At 37.3% G+C, this 13843-nt stretch overlaps 2 protein-coding genes across 22 annotated transcripts; one reads left to right on the top strand and one right to left on the bottom strand.

Annotated features, from left to right (window-relative positions):
- Positions 1–3009: 3009 nt before the first annotated feature.
- LOC307004453 (uncharacterized protein) lies at positions 3010–5560 on the bottom strand (the record flags this gene model as incomplete). Of its 2 annotated transcripts, XM_079623751.1 has the most annotated exons (6): positions 3010–3156; positions 3458–3678; positions 3817–3991; positions 4218–4369; positions 4817–5038; positions 5466–5560. In XM_079623751.1, the coding sequence occupies 5 exons, from the start codon at positions 5031–5033 to the stop codon at positions 3010–3012; spliced, it is 912 nt and encodes a 303-aa protein (XP_079479877.1). The 2 variants fall into 2 exon arrangements, with proteins under 2 accessions (XP_079479877.1, XP_079479876.1); XM_079623750.1 differs by lacking the exon at positions 5466–5560 and having other exon boundaries at positions 4817–5066.
- An 851-nt stretch (positions 5561–6411) lies between these two features.
- Positions 6412–13592, top strand: LOC307004452 (uncharacterized protein). Of its 20 annotated transcripts, none has more exons than XM_079623730.1 (10): positions 6412–6521; positions 7287–7338; positions 7954–8013; positions 8122–8181; positions 8290–8349; positions 8458–8517; positions 8626–8685; positions 8830–8889; positions 9004–9063; positions 9580–13592. In XM_079623730.1, exons 1-10 carry the CDS (start codon positions 6424–6426, stop codon positions 11803–11805), a joined length of 2796 nt encoding a protein of 931 aa, XP_079479856.1. In that variant the 5' UTR covers positions 6412–6423; the 3' UTR covers positions 11806–13592. The 20 variants fall into 20 exon arrangements, with proteins under 20 accessions (XP_079479856.1, XP_079479860.1, XP_079479869.1 ...); XM_079623734.1 differs by having other exon boundaries at positions 8267–8349; XM_079623743.1 differs by lacking the exon at positions 8122–8181.
- The last annotated feature ends 251 nt before the right edge of the window (positions 13593–13843 follow it).

Genomic DNA, 13843 nt, shown 5'->3' with positions numbered 1-13843 from the left:
AACGTCATGGAGATCCTCAAGGAGGACAGTCTAGCTGTAATCTGGCCACTGCACGAGTCACCAACTCGAGCAACCTCTCACACGCTTTATCATAACGAGAGAAGTGCTCGGAGTCGGTACTCTCAACGTCCATCATAATTATTTAGATGGCTTTTTCAATATTTAATCCCTCAGAATTAAATGTGGCCAAAGAACAACCAGACAATAAATTATTACAAGCATTTGATATATTGCATTGAATATCTGATTTCTCATCATCATTCAATTAATCAGCAATAAATACAGCCAAATATCAATCAGACACGGTCTAGATGACAGGCTGTATTTAAATCTTTCATAAGATCAGCCTGGTATGCATGTAGTGTACAGCGCAGTACCAGCCTGACCCGCTGAAAATGCATGTGATAATACGATCCCAGGGGAGAGAAAGCCCGCGCGCGTCTCTCCAATCTGAGACAGCATCATATAATCGCGTGCCTCTGCACCCGCGATAGTCGAATTGGTCGACGTCGAGGGCACAAAAACACGTCATGTATAAATATATATATTATATTTACATCTTTATTTATAATCTTTGAGTGTCTTTTTGTTGTGATCAGTGTAGTCTGGCCACTGCACGAACGATCGCCCCAAGCAGTTCTCCTTTTATTATCACGGGAGGAACGCTCGTAGGCGGCAAACTCACAAGATTAAATGTCCTCTGCCCGAGCCGAAGAAGCGCCGAGGCACGCTTCGGTAGTCAGGCAAAAGGACATCGCGATCTGGAGAGAGAGCAAGCGAAAAGGACGCACCCGTCTCTCGCTCCTCAGCCAGATCGACACGCGAGCCCCACAATCGCATTGTGGGTGCCACCCCTTTGAAATAAGCAAAGCGAACGCGAAGCACTTTAACTGTGAACATTCCACTGTGCTCGAATTCACCATGCTCAAACACAAGGGCAGCATGCTCTTTCCCAACAAACAAAGCAGTAAGCGTGTGTATCCAGTTCTGACATAGGACGAGAACATGGAGGGACACAGCGCTTACTCCGTTGACACATTTCTCTTCCTCTTTTTACTTTTTCTAAACTCCTTTTTAGATCGTAGAGAGATGAGAAAGAGAAAATCTGCACACTGTCAGTGATAAACTAAATAACTCATAACAAAGATCTGTAGTAGATAGAGAGGAGATAAATGCTTGCACACCAAACGCAGAGAGATCTCTGAAGACAAAAGACCTGACGATGCACCTGCGGCTCATCTAATTATAGCCTCGCGTCGCTGGTGCGCGCCGATGACGTCACCGACCGAGGCTATATTACTTCCGGTCGATTCCATCGACGTGTTTACACACTATATTCACACCAGGTCACGATTAAAGACGTTCCCAATGCGCTAAGCAGCGCAGCATCGATTGTAGCTTTTGAAAGGGAACTGGCTTTTGCCAATGTCATGATCATGATTTTGTGACTCTTTTAATCTTTTTCAGATTGTGAATATACCCATATGGAAAAGAAACAGAAAAAACTTGTAAGAATTTCCTATTGCCTACAATAGTAAATGTTTATGTTTTATATGCATTATATGTCTTATGAGACTTATATGTCTCATATTATGATTTACTCATGAAAGTGGCCACTTTCGCATTTTTCTCGTACAACGTAATTATATGAATTAAGTATGAATCAAACAAACAATATATATGCTGTTTATAAGGATAGTACATGGCAAAGTATGTTTTTCGTATATGTTCCATATCATTTTTGCATTTCTAATTACTATGTAAAACATGTCTTAGTTATAAAGACATATAAAATTTATATATTAATATTTACAATTACATACATCTTTCTTGTGCGTAAAGTATATCTAATTTAAACGTAAACTATGCTTTCTTTATATGTTTTTTATAAGTTTGTTATACGTCAGCCAAGCAAAAGCATATACTTTTTATATATGAATATATACCATTCTATATAGGTTTTTTGTATGTAATGTCTATTAATATTTTCATGTAAACTATGCTGTCTTTATGTTTTTTAAATAAAATTCTTACGTCAGCCATTGAACATAGCAGCATTAAAAACATACATTTTATGTATGAAATTATATAATTTCATATGAGTTTCTACAGTCAAAAACATTTAATAAAGCAGAGTTAAAACTGCCAAGGGTTTGGTCAACACCCAGATCAACTACTTTCTTTCACACAATGACATAAATGCAGTCCGAATACATCTGTAATATTAAAAACAAAGCTGCTAGGATATCTTTTCAATAGTCTTTATTAACAGTTAAACTCTTCTGTGATTACAGTGCTGACAGCAGTAAACCCTAATCCTAAGAACAATGTTTTCAAATATTAGATTTAAATGAACTTGTGACATAGGAATATCTTTCACAATTTTATATTTTCACACACTACAAGCGCCTGCATACAAACCTGAGGAGCACATGCTTATCCTATTCCTATTCTAACATGGGAACAGTGTCACCAACAACTAAACATTGTCAATACAAACAGGTGTATCACATTCAAGGAACGAGGCATGGGGCTTAAGTGCAATCAATCGCTCTGAACATAATGCTAATACTGCCTACTACTGTTTACTTAGATATTTTGAGTATACTCGATTTTGAAATTGCAAAGTACACAAACAAAAACATTTTAGAATGTAAACTTAAAATGCCTTAATGGCTTACATATATGCCAGTTTTGTTCTTCTGCACACTGGATACCTCAGAATAAACAGGCACTATAAGCAGTAAACTTTTAGTAGACAGTAGTCAGAACCTGTTTTGCCCCAGGGCCAAGGACTATGTGACACACCTGTGTGAAACTCAGAGCAAACAAAACAGTTTAATGTGGAGCTGTGTGCACACCAACATTTTTACTTTTTGACCGGAGTTCTGTAATCTTGGCATTGATCGTACTTCCAATGCTGGAAAGCTGGGTCCCTGGCCACTTCTCAAGAGTTGCACCTAAACATGAACAAAAAAACAATGTAAAAATTATTACAGTAGGCTGGAATCAGGAAAGATTGCTCACCAGCAGTATTTCCACTGGAAAGACTGCGGTGAGCAGATGCCTCACAAAGACTGTTGCCGAATTGGCATTGATGGCATAGGCCCACGCCAGTTTCTCAACCATGACTCCGGTCCCAGGATGGATCTCAACCTGGACACAAGGTGAGCATTAAAGTTTAAAATACCAATATGTCTGACTTCTTCAGCCCAACAGACTTTAGACATATAAGCACATTAGATCTGCCATACTCATTACTTTACACTGTAATTACTTGTTTAATTAAATGTATGGGGTTGATTGTTTATATGTGGTTTGTGGGACGCTTTGGCAATATTGTTGTTACATTCATGCCAATAAAGCAAATTTGAATTGAATTGAATTAAAAGCAAGTCTGGCAAGCAGTAGATCTATTTTATATGCAGTATTTATTTATTCTTTAAAAAACAATTACCTTAGAAGACTGGGAGGCAGTCAGGGATGGAGACACAGATGTGGAACTGGACAGCGTTGATCTGGGGAGGGACAGCGAAGTGGCACATGGAGAACTGGACCTGGACTGCGGAGGAGACCCTGGAAGGGCCGGTAATGCTTTGGTAGGCTCCACCCTGGATCTCTTAGGAGGTGCAGCCGAATCTATTATATTCCTCAAGCTCAGTAGGAGTCCTGGCACATCTAGACACAGTACATCAAAAACAAATAATTTATTATTATCACTCCTTTAGGACAATACAGCCAATTCAGCCTACAGTCATTTAGAGAAAGGTTTATTACTTGTCTGATGGTTCAATATTTGATATGAATCAATGATACCTTGAAGAACAATCTCCTTCAACTTTGCGTTCTCTTCTTTCAGGTCCTTGATCTCCTGCTTTAATTCAACGACAGTCTGAGTCGGACTGTTGTGATTGTCTGAAGAAGGCTGTGATTGACCGTATAGCTTAAGAAACTCTTCTGCAGGGTCTGTCCTCCTGGGAGCCTTTGACTTCTGGGTGTCAAGAGATAAGAAAAAAAACAAAAACAAAATAAAAAGACAGCTATTGCTGGTGTTGAGCAGCTATTATGTACAAGAGAATCAGAATCAAGAATCATTACATATTTAGCTAGATAGTAATGCCTATTACACAATAGTGCCAACTCCTACACATTCTAAGTACATTGTACCACTGGGAAATATGGTCATTGCATAGGAGCTAAAAGTAAATTAACGTCACCTTTGCTTGCTGAGACTGAGTTTCAATATCAGTTGAGCAATCTGAATCATCCCCATATTTTTGGGGGGCCACTGAGGCCCTCTTTGTCAGCTCTGTAGGTTCTTCTTCCTTCAGCAGTGAGTTCAGTTTACGGATTGTCTCAAAACGAGTAGCTAGAAAACAAAAGCAAATAGACCAGAGTTATACTCAAACAGCTGATTACACCAAATCACCCTCTTGTAACACTAAGACTGAAAATATACTTGAAGTTAGTGATGTGTGCTCCAAAATAAGTGCAAGCGCTGCATGCATTGCTCATATACTTGTATACTTGCATACCCTATGTATACTCTACGCAAATATTCAGGGGGTTATGCATAAGGTATACATGACACCTGACATAAACAACTATTCAAAAAGCTTTATTCAACCTGGTTTCAACTGTCAAAGTGTTATTATCTCATCTAATTTTTAACATAGTTAAATTTTTTTGTTAATTTTTGACATAGTTGTCAGATGACATACTGATTGTGGCACTTACAGTGTCAAAACCACATAGTACTTGTGTTTGTGTGAATTAGAGTAAGTTAGTAACTCTTAACTTACAACTAACCACTTACCACTAACAAAAATGACAGTGCCTCTGTAGTGAGGCCAGCCTCCTCGTTGTTTCTTCCCATGGCGCCATTCAATTACGGCTGAGTAGGTGGCAAAGGGATTCCCATCCTGGTCCATCTTGGAATCATCATACCCCCTTATGACATCAGTTTTTATGTCACTGAGCTTCCCAAAATCCTCCCCTTCACTCCACCGCACCACTGCAAACTTCCTCTCCATGTGTTCTAAAATTATCAAATAAATAAAAATCATTGTTTGGCTTAGCAATCAATAAATGACTGGCAGACAGAAACTGTTATTAAGCTAACATTTAACATCAGTATTCTGACAAAAAAACACTTCTACTATTAGGTATCTGAAGGGTTAGGCAAGTTATATTTAAGACTTTATTGCCACTCAAAATGAAATTTAAGACCCATTTTGAATATATTGTGATACACAATTCTGTTGTCTAAATTGATAATATCAAGCACATATTAAACACATTTCTTTCTAAATTTGATTTGAAATATCCAAAGGAATATAATCTGAAAATTGCAGATTAGGTTATTGATAGGTTAAGTGATTTAATAGAGGTGAGCAGATAATGTGATATGTCTTTATGATTCTTGTGATATTAATTTCTTTCATATAACGTTAGCCCAGTCCTACCTGACAGGTGCCTCTAGCCTACAACCAACCAGAAAGGGTCCGGTGTTTCCTATTAACAGACAGTAACGTTAGAGAAATACTGAAAGCACATTAACATTAACTTACTGACTATAAGATGTTCTTGAACATTAATATTTTGGCCAAAGGCTGTGCAACCAAATGTAGTAAACATATAAATAATCATTCTATTTACTGGTTTAAAAAACTTAGAATCAAAAACAAAGGTTCTGTAATATTGACATGAAAATAAAATGGTGGAGACAAAATATTTATGCAGACATTGAAAAAATGTTAACTTTGCCATGTTTTGCCTTCTGCCAATGCGTTACTGGATCTGTTATAATCTAAGACTCATCCAACGTTACACTTGTGTTATTATCATATAAATATGATTAAAAATAAGGATAATTAACGTTAACTTAACTAATCTTGCTAAAATGCACCACTTTGGGTAACGTAATAACGTTATAAGCTGAAAGTGACTGTGAGCTAACTTAATTTAGCTAACTGTAACATGTAATGTTAAACCAGTTAACGTTCGCCATTAAAAAAATCGGTTGTTACTTAAATAAATGTATTTCAAATTTAATCTCAAACATTGAAGCTTAAATCGTAATGTTAACTCTAGATTCACCAAACTATGTCGTCTGTTGGCCGTTCGTCGGTCGTGATTCAAAAGATGCCTTCTTTTTCAAACTTCTAACGTTACCTTTTTCCCTCTACGGTGTTCTGCAGTGTACTCGCTCTCTATCTCTCTCTATCGCTATCTATCTATCTAGCGGCCCTGCGCATGCGCATTACCCACAACCTCGCACTGCTCTGAAGTATTTTCGAGGAACGGGAACGTTAGCTAGCTGAAGTTTCCGGTAACTTTCTAGCGGTAAAATGGTCACATCGTGTTGACAAGGACATTAGCTAACTTCACCAGCAACCCGAATAGACATTAATACTGGTAACTATGTCGAAAAGAAAGCACAACGTTACTGCTAACACGAAAGAAAAGGTTTGGTTGAGAGAAAATGTTCCTATACGTACTTTGACAAGATGGAAGAAAAGGTTTGTACTAAATTACACCTGTTTCCTAATCCAGCTCGTAACTGGTTAAAGGAGAACTCCGGTCAATTTTAACATTGAGCTAATTTTTTTGTAAATTTGGAGTGCTGTCAGTAACGTTACAGAGAACAACGACAAAAATCGGTGTTGCCTACACCGTGTTATCCTCTTTTTAAAATGTGCACCCTGTTGACTTCAATGGGCACGTTTAAACCTGTATTAATAAAATTGATGTTAATTCTGCCAGCGAAAATACCTGAAAAACTTCCTGTTTTCAGTCGAAGTCCACAGTAGTCAGTTGTCGAGTTCACCCGCGCGATCACAATGCAAGAGAACGCGCCTGAACTCGACAATCAACTACTGTGGACTTCGACTGAAAACAGGAAGTTTTTCAGGTATTTTCGCTGGCAGAATTAACATCAATTTGATTAATATCTTTCACATCTACTGCAGTCAGATTCACTGTGTTCACTCTAAATAAACTCACTCACATGGTTGTGCACTTGTAATGACACATCAAGGATGTTAAAGCAGGCTAAACGCAGGTTTAAACGTGCCCCAGTGAAGTCAACAGGGTGCAAATTTTAAAAAGAGGATAACACGGTGTAAGAAACACGATTTTTGTCGTTGTTCTCTATATTGACAGCACTTCAAATTTAAAAAAATGAGCTTAATGTAAAAATAGACCGGAGTTCTCCATTAAGGTTGCAGTGATTCGTTCCCAGTTAATGTTAGTTACCCTAACGTTACTGTCCACTGTTTCTTTAGGAAAATCAACAGAACTTTGACTGACATCGAAAAACATACCGCGCAACTACATGTAAGTGTTATCCGGTTCATGTCCTCTTGATCTTATTAGTGATAGTTACATTGTACAAGTTATGTAGCTTATACGATGATACTTATTACTAACTATTTTACCTTTGCATTTAAAATATATTTGCAGCTCATATCTGTTGTGAACAACTTTGATGTGTGAAATTCCCATGTGATTGTATCGCATTTCTGTGTTATTAAAGGGATAGTTCATTTTGAAATTAATTTTTGATATGTTTTAGCTTACCTCAAGGGCATCCAAGATGTAGGTGTCTTTGTTTCCACAGTATTTTCAATTTTGATATTTTTGGGTCAAACCGTTCTTGTCTGTCAGTCATATCATGCAGGTCTATGGGGTCCACAGAGAAGTCAAAATTAAACATGATTTAATGACTCATAAATGTAAGTACACATTGATGGCCTAAGACACGAAACGAGCGGTTTGTGTGAGAAAGCGAACAGTATTTATATAATTTTACCTCTTTTAAACACAGCCACGTCCAAGTACTCTGAGGGCGCGGGCGCTTCTGTCTGCGCAAGCACCGGAAAGCCCCGGAAGTGATCTCTCGCGCGTGTACTCCAGTCTATCTAATAATTTGTTCATTTGTATCCTTCCTAGGAAAGTGATGAAGATTCCCAAAGAGAAGAGCAGAGTGCAGAACCTTTCACATTGGCACAGGTGAGACACAACTACAGTATTCTCTCTCTTTATTTATATGTATCTTTCTCTCTCTATCACTCTGTCAATCTATCTATCCAACAAGTTGTTGATTTGTGTCCTTCATAGGAAAGTGAGGAAGATGCCCAAGGAGAAGAGCAGAGTGGAGAACATTTCACATTGGCACAGGTGAGACACAACTACAGTATTCTCTCTCTTTATTTATATGTATCTTTCTCTCTCTATCACTCTGTCAATCTATCTATCCAACAAGTTGTTGATTTGTGTCCATCATAGGAATGTGAGGAAGATGCCCAAGGAGAAGAGCAGAGTGGAGAACATTTCACATTGGCACAGGTGAGACACAACTACAGTATTCTCTCTCTTTATTTATATGTATCTTTCTCTCTCTATCACTCTGTCAATCTATCTATCCAACAAGTTGTTGATTTGTGTCCATCATAGGAATGTGAGGAAGATGCCCAAGGAGAAGAGCAGAGTGGAGAACATTTCACATGGGCACAGGTGAGACAAAACTACAGTATTCTCTCTCTCTATTTATATGTATCTCTCTCTCTCTTTCTCTCTGTCAATCTATCTATCTAACAAGTTGTTGATTTGTGTCCTTCATAGGAAAGTGAGGAAGATGCCCAAGGAGAAGAGCAGAGTGGAGAACATTTCACATTGGCACAGGTGAGACAAAACTACAGTTCTCTCTCTTGCTCTCTATCTATCCATCTATCCATCTATCTATCTATCTATCTATCTATCTATCTATCTATCTATCTATCTATCTATCTATCTATCTAACAAGTTGTTGATTTGTGTCCTTCCTAGGAAAGTGATGAAGATGCCCAAGGAGAAGAGCAGAGAGCAGAACATTTCACATTGGCACAGGTGAGACAAAACTAAAGTGTTCTCTCTCTTGCTCTCTCTCTCTCACTCTATCTATCTATCTATCTATCTATCTATCTATCTATCTAACAAGTTGTTGATTTGTGTCCTTCCTAGGAAAGTGATGAAGATGCCCAAAGAGAAGAGCAGAGAGCAGAACCTTTCACATTGGAACAGGTGAGACAAAACTACAGTAAACACATTTATGAAGTTAATTATATAATTTGATATGACATTAAATAATCATGAGACAAACAATGCAATTATTCAATGGTCAAGAATAATTAAAATAGAGAACATTCCTGAGTCAGCTGCACGCAGTAAATCATTGGTGACCTTGATCAGAGCAGTCTCAATACTATGCAGGGAACTGAAACCTGATTTAATTTTTTCAAAAATGTCATTATTGTTCAAAAAGGAGATTAACTGAGTTGAAACGATTTTTTCAAAAAATTTTGATAAAAATGGCAGCTTGGAAATGGGTCTAAAATTATTTAAAACAGAGGCATCTAAAGAGGGCTTTAGATGCGTACAGACACTGTCTGTCTTTCCTCTTTTTGTTTGTTTCTTGCATGTGTTGTGGCTTCCATTAAATATTTTGTGCTAAGTATAGTAGAGCAAAACGAGGTTACCTTTATGGTAAAGCAGAACCTTATAAGTTTTAATATGGTGCTTCTTTTTCTGTAATTTTAGGAAAATGCCCCTCAAGAAATACGTGATGATATCCACTCTCATGGACTAACGGAAGAGCAAAGTTGCATCTCTATTTTCTCTTTTGCATTGAGACACAACACTACTGGTGTATTGATGGAAGACCTGCTGAAACTTCTAAAGTTACATTCTGCTGGGACAAATGCAGTACCAGCAAGCAAGTATTTTTTGGAGAAACCATTAGCTGGTATTATAGATCAATTAAAACGCCATCATTACTGCAGAGTATGTACTAAGTACCTTGGCACTTCACAATCACAAGAAGAAACACTTACATGTGTGTCATGTTCCTCGTCCATAACCGTAAAAGACAGTTTACAGGAAGGACATTTCTTTATCAGTATTCCATTAAAGGATCAACTGAAGGATGTTCTTGAGAATCAAGGTATGCACGATCTCTGTTTTCGTCCTGATGATAGTAGTAGGCATGTAATAAGTGATATATGTGATGGCACCTTATATCAGACCTTGAAATCAAACAGTGAAGAGGATTTCCTCTCCCTTACATTTAATTGTGATGGTGTACCAGTCTTTCAGTCCTCTAAATTTAGTATTTGGCCTATACTGTGTTGTGTTAATGAGATACCCCCTGAGAGTAGAGATAAGCATGTGCTTTTATGTGCTTTATGGTTTGGAGCAAAAAAGCCAGACATGACCTGCTACTTCCAACCATTTGTAGAGGAATGTGCCAATCTTTCACAAGTTGGCTTTGAGTGGCAACATCCTAGTGATCAGTCATGGAGACACGTGAAGGTGCACCCATTGTGCTGTGTGTGTGATGCAGTAGCAAGGCCATTACTACAAAATTTTAAGCAGTTTAATGGTGAATATGGCTGCGGACTCTGCCTTCACCCTGGGGTGCAGATGAGGAAAGGAAAAGGAAAGTCAAGGGTTTACACATGTGCAGATGAAAAACCAAGTGACAGAAATCATAAAACCACAGTAGAGATAGGACAAATTGCTGAAAAAGAAGGGACAACAATATTGGGCATAAAGGGCCCATCTGCCATTGTAGATTTACCAAAGTTTGATGTAATCAATGGGATGGTCCCTGACTATATGCATTGTGTGTTGCTTGGCGTGTGCAGACAAATGGCAACTTTATGGATCGATTCAAAAAACTATTCCGAGCCATGGTACATTGGCACACAAACAGCTATCTTGGACAGACACCTCTTGTCTATAAAACCTCCAGGTATTGTTGCTCGAGTTCCAAGATCTCTGACTGAACGCAAATTCTGGAAAGCCCATGAGTGGCAAAACTGGCTTCTGTACTATAGCTTGCCAGTTCTAAAAGGCATACTTCCACAGAAGTATCACTGTCATTGGGCATTACTGATAGAGGGCATAAGCATTCTGTTGGGATCTGAAATAAATACAGAACAGATAAATCATGCCCATGAGGCATTGGTGTACTTTGTTGGAGGTGTGCAGTCGCTGTATGGGGAAGAGCACATGACATTCAATGTTCATTCACTTCTGCATTTGAGCAAAAGTGTTGTGCATTGTGGTCCTTTGTGGGCGCACTCAGCCTTTATGTTTGAAGATTTCAATGGATACCTCCTGAAACAAGTAAAAAGTAGCCAAGCTGTACCACAACAAATATGCAAACGAGTTCTGTTTTCCCGAGCTTTTCCCCATTTAGCAAAGCAATTTTTAACAAATGCACCTGCAGAAGTTACAGATTTCTGTAATGAAATGAGAACCGAAAAGCATCATGTCAAGAAGTTTGCGAAGTTCACTGAGGTAACTGCCCTTGTTCCACCAAATGTAAGATTAATGTCTGTTAGTGATCAAGCTGCCCTCCACACAGTGAGAGAGGTTTCCCCAAACTCTGTGGTAAATTACTACAAGAGAATTGCTGTAAATGGAGAGGTTGTTCATGGTCATACCTACAGCAAAACAAAACAAAGAAACAACTCTATTGTGCTTTTGAAGGATGGGAGTATTTGTAGAGTCTCCCACTTTATTGACATGGGTGATCAGTGTTTATATGCCATAGGAAACTATGGTAATTGCACAGTGCAGAAGTTAGCCAGAGGTTCTCTTATCAAAACTCCACTGAGCTACATGTCAACTGTCCTCTTTCCCACAGGCTTTCACAAAGCCATAAACACTGCTCAGGTAGTTAGACCATGTATGTATATTCAGTGTCCACAGTCCAGCTCAATTGTTTGTCGGCTACTTAAGACATATTACTGTAAATGAACTAAATGTGAAGATGGTCACTTATTCATTCAGGGTTGCTAAGCTGGAAAGTAACTAATTGCTTCTACTGTTACTGTAATCTAATGTGAGAATCTGTCAAAATTATAATGAAAATGCACACAGCAGTGTGAAAAGTTTATTACAAAATGTAAATGTATTCTTCTTTAATACATTTTGCAATGCATGTCATCAACATTTATGTATTTCATTGTAACATCCAAAAGGACACAAGTGCAAGGTATGGTTTCAAAACAATTATTAAAGTAGCATCTTAATAAACTTAGATCATTTAAAAATATGTATTGCCATTTAAATTTAAAATATAAACATGCAACTTGTATAATGTCATATACTAATTAAGTGCAAAATTAAATCTTTCTACAGCAAGACATGAGTGACTGGGTCTTTTTTATTTTTACATGGCAATTTTGAATATTTGCTGCATACACAAGAACTTGAAAATCTAACTGTAAATAAAAAAATATTTTTGACTATTTTATTGGATAGAATTACTCATCAAATCTTAAATAACAACAAATATAACCCATGTAATCATTTTTGGAAAAATTCACTAATTGAGATTGAAAAAAGTGTGATCTAAAAACCTGATACAATGCTAGTGTCATAAAATCTTAGAAATGCCATAAATTATTTTTGGTAATCTCATCATGTGCTTTTCCATGTACTTTAATGTCACATATATGTGACATCTTACATATGTCTATTGTCTTGTAAGGTTTTTATACAATATACCAAGATTTTGGTTTCACTAATGATTGCCCAACTCATATAACTTTGATGTTACGTGTATCTACTAAGAATATTGTATGTGGATTTACTGTCATATATAGTAATTATAAGTTCCCAAATTATCTTAAATCTCATATTACACAATTTTACTAAGGATTTTGTGTCTTGTTTGACTGTTATATATATTACTTACAAATTTCATATAAAAGATATAAACATTTAGTAAAATTTATCTATATCTTTTCCATATGGGTAGCCCCACTAGACCAAACCAAAAACATCCAGAAAAATCTTCCATAGTTGATCTTATTCTTACAAATGCCCCTCACAAATACTCTTGTGCTTCTGTTTTTGCAAATTATATAAGCGATCATTGTCTTATAGCATCGGTAAGAAGCACAAAAATTCCTAAAACAAGGCGCGCATAATCTTTAAGAGGGCAATGAAGCAGTTTTCATTGCAAGGTTTTCTACATGATATGTATGATTTTGATTGGGGAAGAATTAGCCTTATTGATGATGTTGAGAATGCATGGCCATTTTTTTATGATGGTTTTATAAGCCTGGTAAATAAGCATGCCCCACTCAAAAGGCATAGAGTGAAAGGGCGAAATAATGTTTGGTTTAGTAATAAATTGTCTGACCTTCTTCTAGAGCGAAACCAAGCCTGGGCTCAGGCTAGAAAGTCAAAACTTGGGTCTGACTGGTTGAAATTTCGGCGTTTACATAATTTATGTGTAACCCAGGTTACTACCCAGATAGCAAACTGACATCGAATCAATGTGGAAACGACGTTTCTCGTGACATTGAAACAACATCGTTTTGCTCATCGATTTAACATTGAATCAACGTCAGACACACCATTCAACCGCATTTCAATGTTGAATCGATGTTTTATTTTCGGTGTAATAACGTTCTGAAGTTGATTCAACGTTGAAATTTGATTGATGATTGATACTAACCTTTACAACTAAAAATCAACGTTGAATCGACATCGGTCTGCTATCTGGGTAATGCTCATGAAACCTATGGAGAGAAAAAAAGATTAGGATTTACATATAGATATTTTATTACTTTATTTTAATGTTTAAAATATTAAATATTGCTGAAGAAATAACAGTAAAATGTAATGAACTAGAAAAAATAATAATTTGAACAATAGGGCTTGGGCGTCGTGACGTCATACTTGGCGTGGCGGCCATGTTGATGGCCTCATTTACTGCTACTCGGACTACTGCGCAGTATAGACGTACACTATAGTCGTGTCTCGTGTCTTAATTTGATTCATT

Source organism: Phoxinus phoxinus, assembly GCF_949152265.1.
Source record: "Phoxinus phoxinus genome assembly, chromosome: 9".
Classification (NCBI taxonomy): domain Eukaryota; kingdom Metazoa; phylum Chordata; class Actinopteri; order Cypriniformes; family Leuciscidae; genus Phoxinus; species Phoxinus phoxinus.
The sequence above is the reverse complement of the archived record's forward strand: the minus strand, read 5'-3'. Positions and strand labels throughout refer to the sequence as shown.